General features: G+C 37.9%; 1 protein-coding gene across 2 annotated transcripts in view; it reads right to left on the reverse strand.

Annotated features, from left to right (window-relative positions):
- Window positions 1-13432, reverse strand: part of CWC22 (CWC22 spliceosome associated protein homolog) — a 295530-nt gene that overhangs the window by 34099 nt on the left and 247999 nt on the right. For both annotated transcript variants that reach the window (XM_053698519.1, XM_053698518.1), the window contains one exon: window positions 10906-10983. In XM_053698519.1, the coding sequence (XP_053554494.1) occupies window positions 10906-10983 (78 nt within the window). The remainder of the gene's footprint in view (window positions 1-10905; window positions 10984-13432) is intronic.

Raw genomic sequence — 13432 nt, forward strand, 5'->3', positions numbered from 1 at the left:
CCCTCCTTAATAAAACCTAACACTAACCCCTTGAAGATCACCCTAACTTGAGACGTCTTCACCCAACCGGGCAGAAGTGGTCCTCCAGACGGGCAGAAGTCTTCATCCTATCCGGGCAGAAGTGGTCCTCCAGACGGGCAGAAGTCTTCATCCAGGCGGCATCTTCTATCTTCAGCCATCCGGCACGGGTCCATATTCAAGACATCCGACGCGGAGCATCCTCTTCCAACGACAGCCGACGACTAAATGACGGTACCTTTAAGTGACGTCATCCAAGATGGCGTCCCTTCAATTCCGATTGGCTGATAGAATTCTATCAGCAAATCGGAATTAAGGTAGAAAAAATCCTATTGGCTGATCCAATAAGCCAATAGGATTGAGCTTGCATTCTATTGGCTGTTCCAATCTCGTTAGCACCGCAAGCCTTACCGACAAAAACTCGTAATCTAGCCGATTGTTAGCTAATATTGGGTCTGCAGCTATTCTATGCATTGCAGTCTGGACTGATTTATAGGCAACCTGACCTCCTAGTCTTCAAGCAGCTGGGCAGGAAGATGAAAGGGAAGTTTCCCTTTATCACGGCTGCTAGATCTTGTTCCTTTGAAAGCTGCTCCATAGCTCTGATCTGTTTACACCGATTCATTTCAGCCTGCTAGGCTTATAATTTATTTGCTGCAACACAAGCAAACAGCTCCACCTACTGGTCTGCCCTTATTTTAATCAATGCACTGCTTCTCAATAACAGTCACATGACTGCGCAAATTGAAGAGGCGCAAAACGAAGGCCACCTGTATGTATATGTATGTGTGTATGTGTATATATATATATATATATATATATATATATATATATATATATATATATATATATATATATATATATATATACAGGGAGTGCAGAATTATTAGGCAAGTTGTATTTTTGAGGATTAATTTTATTATTGAACAACAACCATGTTCTCAATGAACCCAAAAAACTCATTAATATCAAAGCTGAATATTTTTGGAAGTAGTTTTTAGTTTGTTTTTAGTTTTAGCTATTTTAGGGGGATATCTGTGTGTGCAGGTGACTATTACTGTGCATAATTATTAGGCAACTTAACAAAAAACAAATATATACCCATTTCAATTATTTATTTTTACCAGTGAAACCAATATAACATCTCAACATTCACAAATATACATTTCTGACATTCAAAAACAAAACAAAAACAAATCAGTGACCAATATAGCCACCTTTCTTTGCAAGGACACTCAAAAGCCTGCCATCCATGGATTCTGTCAGTGTTTTGATCTGTTCACCATCAACATTGCGTGCAGCAGCAACCACAGCCTCCCAGACACTGTTCAGAGAGGTGTACTGTTTTCCCTCCTTGTAAATCTCACATTTGATGATGGACCACAGGTTCTCAATGGGGTTCAGATCAGGTGAACAAGGAGGCCATGTCATTAGATTTTCTTCTTTTATACCCTTTCTTGCCAGCCACGCTGTGGAGTACTTGGACGCGTGTGATGGAGCATTGTCCTGCATGAAAATCATGTTTTTCTTGAAGGATGCAGACTTCTTCCTGTACCACTGCTTGAAGAAGGTGTCTTCCAGAAACTGGCAGTAGGACTGGAAGTTGAGCTTGACTCCATCCTCAACCCGAAAAGGCCCCACAAGCTCATCTTTGATGATACCAGCCCAAACCAGTACTCCACCTCCACCTTGCTGGCATCTGAGTCGGACTGGAGCTCTCTGCCCTTTACCAATCCAGCCACGGGCCCATCCATCTGGCCCATCAAGACTCACTCTCATTTCATCAGTCCATAAAACCTTAGAAAAATCAGTCTTGAGATATTTCTTGGCCCAGTCTTGACGTTTCAGCTTGTGTGTCTTGTTCAGTGGTGGTCGTCTTTCAGCCTTTCTTACCTTGGCCATGTCTCTGAGTATTGCACACCTTGTGCTTTTGGGCACTCCAGTGATGTTGCAGCTCTGAAATATGGCCAAACTGGTGGCAAGTGGCATCTTGGCAGCTGCACGCTTGACTTTTCTCAGTTCATGGGCAGTTATTTTGCGCCTTGGTTTTTCCACACGCTTCTTGCGACCCTGTTGACTATTTTGAATGAAACGCTTGATTGTTCGATGATCACGCTTCAGAAGCTTTGCAATTTTAAGAGTGCTGCATCCCTCTGCAAGATATCTCACTATTTTTGACTTTTCTGAGCCTGTCAAGTCCTTCTTTTGACCCATTTTGCCAAAGGAAAGGAAGTTGCCTAATAATTATGCACACCTGATATAGGGTGTTGATGTCATTAGACCACACCCCTTCTCATTACAGAGATGCACATCACCTAATATGCTTAATTGGTAGTAGGCTTTCGAGCCTATACAGCTTGGAGTAAGACAACATGCATAAAGAGGATGATGTGGTCAAAATACTCATTTGCCTAATAATTCTGCACTCCCTGTATATATATATATATATATATATATATATATATATATACACACACACACACACACACATATATATATATATATATACATACATATACATATATACACACACACAAACAGCTTCCAACTCATCCCGTTATAAACAGGTAGTCACACATATGGCATCAACAGTGTTCTGGCTATGTTAAGCTATTCTCTAAACTGAGTTTGTTATGTAGCCACCTTCTGGAGTGCAGAAATAATCAGGAATCTTAAGAAAAATGTCTTCGCAAAATAAAATAAACATTGCAACTTATTGGCTAAAAGGGATATAAAAGTCAATATATGACTTTCATGGTTCAGATAGAGCATGCAATTTTAAGAGTCTTTTATATGTATTTCTATTATCACAAATACTTTGTTGAAAAGCATACCTCGGTAGACTAAATAGCAGCAATGCACTACTGGGTGATAGCTAGTGATTGCCAACTATGCACATATTCCATTGTTTCATTGGTGCACCAGATATGTTCAGGTCTTTGTGTTGTATTGCCGCTCTGGACCTGAATTTAACTATTTGCTCAATCCCTTTGCAAAGGGTTAAACACATACTAATTGGCAGGAAACAGTGCAATAATAAAATGGTTCTTCGAATGTTGGACAGAAGGAACCTTCTTGGAGGCCTCAATCTGAAGCCTGAGAAAACATAATTTATTTACGAACTTACCTGATAAATGTATTTCTTTCATGGTGGCAAGAGTCCACAAGCTAGTTACTGATGGGATATACATTCCTACCAGGAGGGGGAAAAGTTTCCCAAACCTCAAATGCCTACAAATACACCTCCCACCTCACCCATACCTTAGTTTAACGTATAGCCAAGTTAGTGAGTTGTATAAGGAGTAAAAGCATAAAAAAAAGGAACAGGATAAATAATGTGCTTTATACAAAAAAATCATAACCCTCCAAAAATGGGTGGGTCTCGTGGACTCTCGCCACCATGAAAGAAATGAATTTATCAGGTAAGTTCTTACATAAATTAGATTTTCTTTCATATAGGTGGTGAGAAACCACGAGCTAGTTACTGATGGGATATAATACCCAAGATGTGGAAGTCCACAAGTAACTATAGATGGAGGGATAAAATAAAAACAGCTATTTCCGCTGAGAAATTAAATCCAAAAAAATAATGACATTTTATTAAATAAATCAAAAAACTTAAATCATAGGCACTAGAATCAAACTGAGACAGCTGCCTGAAGAACCTTTCTACCAAAAGCTGCTAAAATTTAGTAAAGGTACGGAAAGAAGACCAAGTGGCTGCTTTGCAGATTTGATCAACTGAAGCTTCATTCTTGAAAGCCCAAGATGTGGCAACTGATCTTGTAGAATGAGCCGTTATTCTCTGAGGCGGAGCTGCCCTGCCTCCAAATATGCTTTGTGAATCAGAAGTTTCAACCAAGATGCCAAAGAAATGGCAGAGTCTTTCTGACCTTTTCTGGAACCGGAAAAAATAACAAATAGACTAGAAGTCTTTCTGAAATCTTTAGTAGCAACAACATAATATTTCAAAGCTCTTACCACATTCAAAGAACGTAAAGATCTTTCAAGATTATTCTTAGGGTTAGGACACAATGAAGGAACAATAATTTCCCTAGTAATGTTAGAATTCACGACTTTAGGCAAAAATGTAAATGAAGTCCGCAAAACAGCTTTATCTTGATGGAAAACCATATAAGGAGACTCACAAGAGAGCAGACAATTCAGAAACTTCTAGCACAAGAGCTAGCCAAGATAAATAACACTTTCCAAGAAAGTAGTTTAATGTCCAAAGAATGCATAGGCTCAAAAGGAGGAGCCTGCAAAGTATGTAATACCAAATTTAGACTCCAAAGAGGAGAGAGAGATTTAATAACAGGTTTGATACGGGTCAAAACCTGTACGAAACAGTGAACATCAGGAAGATTAGCAACCTTTCTGTGAAATAAAACACAAAAAGCAGATATTTGTCCTTTCAAAGAATTGGCAGACAAACCTTTATCCAAACCATCCTGAAGAAACTGAAGAATCCTAGGAATTCTAAAACAATGCCAAGAATAATCATGAGTGGAAAATCATGAAATATAGGTTTTCCGAACTTTGTAATATATTTTCACAGAGTCAGAGAAACCTCTATGACTAAGCTTTCAATTTCCATGCCTTCAAATTTAGAGATTTGAGATCCAGATGGAAAAATGGGCCTTTGAGACAGAAGGTCTGGTCTTAGAGGAAGTGACCAAGGTTGGCAACTGGACATTCGGACAAAGTCTGCATACCAGAACCTGTGAGGCATGCTGGTGCTATCAGAAACACATAAGATTGTTCCATTATGATCTTCGAGATCACTCTTGGAAGAAGAACCAGAGGAGGAAAAATGTAAGCAGGTTGGTAAAACCATGGAACTGCTAGAGCATCCATCAATTCCACCTGAGGATCCCTGGACCTGGAGAGGTATCTGTGAAGTTTCTTGTTTAGACGAAAGGCCATCAGATCTAAGTCTGGAAGACCCAACATCTGCACAATCTGATAGAACACATCTGGATGGAGTTTGACGGCTGAGATAATCCGCTTCCCAATTGTCTATACCTGGTATATGAATTGCAGTGATAAGACAAGACTTGTATTTCACCCAAGAAAGTATTAGAGATATTCCTTTCATTGCTAGAGGACTGTGAGTCCCACCTTGATGACTGACATATGCCACTGTTGTGCCATTGTCTGTTTGAAAAGGAATATATGGTGCTCTCTCTTTAATAGAGGCCAAGCCTGAATAGCTCTGAAAATAGCACAGAGTTCTAATATTGATATGGTAACCTCGCCTCTCGAGGATTCCAAACTTGTGAGACTTGCATCTGTTGTGATCACAGTCCAGGTAGGACAATTAAAGGAGGCCTCTTGAACAATAAGATGATGGTTCAACCACCAAGTCAGAGAGAGTTGCGTGTTGGGATTTAAGTATATCAGTTATGAAATCTGAGTATAATCCCTGCACCATTGGTGCAACAAGCAAAGCTGTAGAGGTCTCATATGAAAATGAGCAAAAGGGATCGCGTCCAATGCTGCAATCATGAGAACTATGCACATAGTCACTGAAGGGAATGATATCGACTTATGGTTTAGACAAGTTGAAACCAATCTCAATTGTCTCTTTTCTGTTAGGGATAGAATCATGAACACAATCTATCTGAAAACCTAAAAAAGTGACCTTTGTCTGAGGAATCAAGAAACTCTTTGGTAAATTTATCCTCCAACCATGTCTTTGAAGAAACAACAGAAGTTGTTTGTGTGAGATTCTCCTAAGTTAAAAGATTGAGCTAGTACCAAGATATCGTCCAAATAAGGAAACACCACAATACCCTGCTCTCTGATTACAGATAGGGGCACCTAGAAATTTTGAGATTATTGGTGCTGTTGCAAGGCCAAACGGAAGAGCGACAAATTGGTGATGCTTGTTTAGAAAAGAGAATCTCAGACATCAACAGTGATCTGTATGAATCGGAATGTGAAGGTAAGCGTCCTGTAAGTCTATTGTGGGCATGAAGTGACCTTGCTGAACAAAAGGCAGAATAGTCCTTATAGTCACCATCTTGAAAGTTGGGGCACTTACAAAACGATTTAAAGTTTTCAGATCCAAATTTGGGCTTTAAGAATTTTCCTTCTCTGGTACAATGAATAAATATGAATAAAAACCCAATTCTTGTTCCTGCTGTGGAACTGGTACAATTAGCCCTAAAAGTTCTAGATCTGAAACACATTTCAGAAAAGCTTGAGCTTTTACTGTTTTTTTTTTGGTACATGGGTAAGAAAGAATCTTCCCAAGAGAGGTCTATTTCTGATTCGATACCCCTGAGAAATTATACTCTGAATCCACTGATTTTTGACAGTCTGTCCAAACTCTTTGAAATAGCTTTAATATGCCCCCCTAACAGAAGAACCGGCTTGAGGGTTGCACCTTCATATAGGTTTAGGGGCAGGATTTAGTTTCTTAGAAGGCTTAGATTTATTCCAATTCAGAGATAGTCTCCAATTAGAGATAGAGGCCTTAGGGGGAAGGAGTGGTTTTCTGTTCTCTATTCTGACAAAAGGAGCTAAAATATTTGGGAGCTTCAAATTTACCCTTAGATTTCTTGTCTTGGGGCAGAAAAACTCCCTTATCCCCAGTAACAGTGGAGATAATAGAATCCAATTGTGAACCAAAAATAATTTTACCTTGGAAAGAGAGAGATAATCTAGTTTTAGATACCATGTCAGCATTCTAAGATTTAAGCCATAAAGCTCTTCTAGTTAAAATGGCTAAAAATAAGGATTTGACATTGATTTTCATAACATCAAATATAGCATCACAAATAAAATGATTTGCATGTTGAAGTAAAACAATAACGTTAGATAATTCAGAATCTGAAGACAACTGCTGTTCTAAACTGTCCAACCAAAAAGTAGAAGGAGCAGGAACATCAGCCATAGAAATAAAAGGAAAAAAACGAATAGGAGCCCTACTTTTCTCTTTAGATTGTTATCCTGAGAGAAAAAAAAAGCTCCTTTTCCTCCAGTCACCGTAAAAAAATGATTGTGTCCAAACATGAACCAAATAAAATTTGACTTGGCTTGAAAGGAAAGAATGAGAAGTCTTGTTTTATAGGAAGCTAGTCAGCTGACCATGATTTTAACCACAAAGCCCTTCTGGTTAAAACATGCTAGCCCCATATTCTTGGCATTAAGCCTGATAATGTCAACAATCGCATCACAGATAAATGCATTAGAAGATTTAATAAAATCCAAACAATGTTGAAAGTCATCCATAGAGTTGGCCTGAATAAGAACTCGGCTTGCTTAAAAGCCTTCCTGTTGATAGGATCTTTAAAAGTACTATCCTCTAAGGGAATAGTAGTATGCTTAGACAAAGTGGAAATGGCTCCATCTATCTTAGAGATGCTCTCCCCAAGTTCTAAATTTGAGGATGTAACAGAAACATCTTCTTAAATTTTGAACCTGGATTATAAGGAATATCATGTCTTCACCATTCTTTGGTAAAAACCTTGGTAACTTCTTCCGGAACTGAAAAAAAAACAAACAACGGGGTCTTTGCAGCAGGTTTGAAAATGAGATCCAATTGCTTAATTGACTTTACTCAGCCGGTTTAGGATCTTGAACTCCTAATGTACATAAGACTGACTTCCTTTAGTAAAGTACAAAGATGTTCCAATTTAACATGAGAGAGGATGACTCTGAGTCCTGTTCAATGACAGACAGGAATATATCCACCTTCAGAAGACATATGTGAGGATTTATAATCAGTATCTTTGAGAAAAGTTTTAGCAGATCTAGGGCTAGATTAAAAGTAAAGAGTAATTTGCCCGTTTGTGGGCACGCAATAAATTCAGTTCGGACCTCTGGTTCATTTTTTAAAAGTGCCCCAACTACCCCCCAAAAAATGTAAGGTTCTTTTTTTAGAAATAAAAAAATGTTGATTTTTTTTTTTTTAACAAAAAATAAAATAAAAATAATAAATGACTGCACTAGGCAGTTTTTGGGGGCTAAAGTCGGCGGTTGTGGGGTGTTAGAAAAAAACGGCACTGAGAAATGTCTTTACATTGTGGTCTATGGGAACCGTGTGTTCCCTGTAAATGTTTATGTAGATGCTTATATACATGTATATTTATGTGTTAATATGTGTATATACACATATGAACACACAAATATATATATATTTATATTTGCTGCCCATCGCTGCGTGACTTACCCCCTTCGCTGCACTAGTTCTCATGCTGTGTCTGATGACATGAGAATGAGGCTCCCGTTAGAGCCCCTTGAGAAGCGCTATCATGACTGCAATGCTTCGGTGCAATGTAAACACAAGGTCGCATTAGCATTGCACCTCACCTGTAATACCAGCACACATTTGCGTGCGCTGGTATAACAAAAGCAGAGCACAAATATAAATTTAGTGAAAGCAATATTTTGCGCTCCATTTATAAATCCAAAGTAGGATGTTTTTCATACTTCGATCTTTGCGCTTACTTAGAGAAGGCATAGTTGCCAAGATTTCAGAAACAGTAGAGCGCACACAATCCTTAAAACCTGGAAAAAATGCCGCTGTGCAACAGTTGGGAGTACACCTGCATAGTGGGATCACAGCAAGTAAAAATATTAAGCTCAATAACAAAACGATAAAATATAAAAAAATTTGCAATCACAAAAATGTCCCACAAAAGAACTTTAGTCTGTTAAATCACAATAAGGTTGCCTAGCACACTGTCAAATATTTTAACATAATACCTCAGTCACCAAGAGACAAAGTATATAAGCTGGTGTAAACTGTCTGAAAGATTTGTCCCCTGGCTATGATGTACTGTGTAATACCTGTACCTAATAGTTGGTGGGCTATGTGAGTGCAAAGTGTGATTTAAAGGGACACTGTACCCAAAAATTTTCTTTTGTGATTCAGATTGAGCATGCAATTTTAAGCAACTTTCTAATTTACTCATATTATCAATTTTTCTTTGTTTTCTTGCTATCATTATTTGAAAAAGAAGGCATCTAAGCTTTTTTTGGTTTCAGGACTTTGGACAGCACTTTTTTATTGGTGGATGAATTTATCCACCAATCAGCAAGGACAACCCAGGTTGTTCACCAAAAATGGGCCGGCATCTAAACTTACATTCTTGCATTTCAAATAAAGATACCAAGAGAATGAAGAAAATTTGATAATAGGAGTAAATTAGAAAGTTGCTTAAAATTTCAGGCTCAATCTGAATCACGAAAGAAAATTTTTGGGTACAGTGTCCCTTTAAGTACTTACCTGAACTAAACCCACTCCTCTTACACACTGTTGAAATGACATCTTCCAGTAGAGCCCATCCAATACTGTGTACATCACAGCAGAGGATCAATGTAAAGAGTAACTTGACTACCCAACAAGAGGAGGCTAATTGAGCAGTCCCCATGACACCTGTGGAAGGCTTGTGACCAACTCCTTCACTGGAAATAATTGTGTCAATACCCTATACTCCACTATACCTTCCTCCTTCTGTAACAGATGTATGCTGGGAATATGGGCCTCAAAATCTCAATGAAGAATCTGGAGAATCTCTATTCTTCAACCTTCCTCCTGGGAGGCAAAGATAAGACTGGCTAGTGAGGTGGGAGGGATAGAATACTCTGAGTTTTTGGGAATCTTTGCCTCCCCCTAGTGGTCAGGAATTGAATCCCAGTCATAATGAACTTGTGGACTCTCACCACCTTACAAAAGAAATACAACTGATGCTGGCAAAAACAGGAAGGCTATCTACAGGCTTAGTGAATTTTCAACATACTTAATCAGGAATGAGACTAGACCCATCAGTTCTGAATATGGTTCTTTGTGAAAGTCAATACATTTTATTTTTATATTAGCTTAGCAATGTAATTAAGGGCTATGACCATTTCAGTGAGGATTTAAAAGTAATGGCATTATAGAAATAATAATAATAGCTGAAAGAAAACTGAGCTCCTGTATTTCTGTACATATTGTGTTTTTCTTTAGATCTACGCAGTGTCAGAACCAGAATGATCATCCGGCAATATGTGTTGCCACCATAGGTTCAACATTACGGTTCTTCAAACAAGCAGTTCCTTTGCTTTTAAAAAAAAAAAAAAAAACAGAAGATAGAAGGTGCATCTAGAACTAAGACCACTTACCTGCAAATAGATGTTTCACTAAGTTAAAAGAACATTGTACACTAGATTTTTCTTTGCAAAAATATTTTGTAGATGACCCATTTATATAGACCATCTGGAAATGTTTTGTAACAATGTATAGTGTTGCTTATTTTTTAATAACATTGTACTGATTTTCAGACTCCTAACCAAGCCCAAAAGTATCAGATGTAGACACATATCTACAGACTCCTGCTTGCGTAATGGATCTTCTCATATGAAGGGGGGGGGGGTCTGCTCTTTTTTCTTAGCCCCCTTCAGTGTGTCCCCCCACCTAACCTCATCAATAGTTCTAAACTGGGAGCTTCTAAGTAAGTTTTTGAAAGGTTTTATACTGGATTTTTAGCTCTTTATCGTGTATCATGTATATTCTTCTTTATAGTAGTGTATTTTACATGCAGTTATGTGAAAATTAGTGTGTACTGTCCCTTTAACCAACTAATACTAAGAGAATCTAATAACAGGGAGTTGTACATAATCATGCACTTAGTTTTACCTAATATCTACACATCTTTCGTTTAATCCTATTTTATGCAAACAATAAAATAAAAATATTTAACTGCTGCTCTTGGTAGAAGAACTTTGTCCCTTTAAATTAATTAGTTGCATATAATAAATTTGGAAATAGGAGATCTCTAACTCTTATTTGTATAGTGAGTAATCATGTAAACACATCAGTAAAACAAATATGTGAAGAAACATTTTTTTGGAAAATTATCCCTTTGCCTTGTGTGTGTCATATATTCCACATACCCCTGCAAGCAAGCCGAAGAACTTCTCGTATGTTCTCTGCTGAGCACAGCAATCTAGTATCATGTTGCAAAGTTCTTTCTGTTTAAAAATAAAAAATAAATATTCTGTAAGCAGTTTTCCCCACAGCTGCAGCACAATGAGCTTAGATTTGCAGTTTGGCATTTGTCTAACTTTTTAGTAATGATAAATGAACACAATTAAACCTGATTATGCAGATTGGTGCTGAACTGCAACATATCAATAACTATGTCTCACAATATAAGAGATTATAAAATAATTTAAACATGGATGAGACATCCTTCAGTCAGATAACCCTTCACAAAAGTGATAAACCACAAGAGAAGTGATCATAGAAGCTAAAATTACACATCAGCAAAGGCCAACAAATGTCATTTTAAAAGGACCCAGTGAAGATATTTTAGAAAAGTAAGATATCCGGGTAAGATTACCAGGGTAAAGCGAACATTACCCAAGCGGCTGTGGGTAAAGCCTGATGTACTGTACATCTACATTATTTTTTTTGCCTCCGTCTGGGGGGTTGAATCGGGGCGCCACGCCGATCCTCTGGCTTCCACTTCAAGTGAACCTTGGGGAATGAGGTTTTTTTTTTCTTCTTCACCCCCTTTAACCCCCCCAGACAGAGGCAAAAAATATAGTGAAGATGGAGGAATTACAGTGCATCGTATATATGTTGTTTGATGCGGTGACTCGGGGAGGGGATTAATGATCTTACATTGGGCTTTACCCACAGCCTCTTGGGTAATGTTCGTTTTACCCAGGAAATCATAGGATTACCCAATAACTGACTTTACCCATAACTATATATATATGAATCTGGTTTTTCCATGAATTTTGTTTTGTACATATATTCTTTATTCCTTGCAATTCACTTGTTTGTAAATGTGTTTGTCTTTTATTTTTGTTCCATTCTACCCTAGGTTATTTATGTATTATATATAATGACAGACAGGACATCACATCAAATTAATAGTGTAAAATATTAAATTGTGAATTATCTAAAACTAGACATTTTTTATTAAAAAAACAAACAACCTACAGTGAAGTGTTTCATATCATAGTTGTATTATGTGATACCACTAATAGAACAAAAGTACACTGAATCATGTCATTTATGGCATGGATACATTTCAGACAAACTCTACTTCTATATTTAAACTTCCTAAGATTTCTGTATAGAGCCTGACAGCTATGGCTCTTTGGGGAGAGAAAATGTGTTATTTCTAAAAGAAAATATTACAGGAGTTGAGAATCAATAAAAGTGATATGTCAATTATGTTGTATTTGTAATCAGAATGGCCCAAGATAAAGAATCACCTTTCACAGTTATGAAAAAGAGAGGAGGGGAAGTGTGTATGTTCTCTCATTCTATTTTTAACTGATATAAAACAATTCAGAAGAGTTCATAAGGCTGATCCATTCCTAAAACAATATATTACAACAAAAAAACAAAAACATAATTTATGCTTACCTGATAAATTTATTTCTCTTGTAGTGTATCCAGTCCACGGATCATCCATTACTTGTGGGATATATTCCCTTCCCAACAGGAAGTTGCAAGAGGATCACCCACAGCAAAGCTGCTATATAGCTACTCCCCTCACATGTCATATCCAGTCATTCGACCGAAACAAGACGAGAAGGGAGAAACCATAGGGTGCAGTGGTGACTGTAGTTTAATTAAAAATTTAGACCTGCCTTAAAAAGACAGGGCGGGCCGTGGACTGGATACACTACAAGAGAAATAAATTTATCAGGCAAGCATAAATTATGTTTTCTCTTGTTAAGTGTATCCAGTCCACGGATCATCCATTACTTGTGGGATACCAATACCAAAGCTTAAGTACACGGATGATGGGAGGGACAAGGCAGGAACTTAAACGGAAGGAATGACTGCCTGTAGAACTTTTCTCCCAAAAACAGCCTCCGAAGAAGCAAAAGTGTCAAATTTGTAAAATTTTGAAAAAGTGTGAAGCGAAGACCAAGTCGCAGCCTTGCAAATCTGTTCAACAGAGGCCTCATTTTTAAAGGCCCAGGTGGAAGCCACAGCTCTAGTAGAATGAGCTGTAATCCTTTCAGGGGGCTGCTGTCCAGCAGTCTCATAGGCTAAGCGTATTATGCTTCTAAGCCAAAAAGAGAGAGAAGTTGCCGAAGCCTTTTGACCTCTCCTCTGCCCAGAGTAAACGACAAACAGGGCAGATGTTTGACGAAAATCTTTAGTTGCCTGTAAGTAGAACTTCAAGGCACGGACTACGTCCAGATTATGTAAAAGACGTTCCTTCTTTGAAGAAGGATTAGGGCACAATGACGGGACAACAATCTCTTGATTGATATTCATGTTAGAAACCACCTTAGGTAAAAACCCAGGTTTAGTACGCAGAACTACCTTGTCTGAATGGAAAATCAGATAAGGAGAATCACAATGTAAGGCAGATAACTCCGAGACTCTTCGAGCCGAGGAAATAGCCATCAAAAACAGAACTTTCCAAGATAAAAGTTTAACATCAAT

The sequence above is a fragment of the Bombina bombina genome, chromosome 1 (genome assembly GCF_027579735.1).
Source record: "Bombina bombina isolate aBomBom1 chromosome 1, aBomBom1.pri, whole genome shotgun sequence".
Taxonomy (NCBI): Eukaryota; Metazoa; Chordata; class Amphibia; order Anura; family Bombinatoridae; genus Bombina; species Bombina bombina.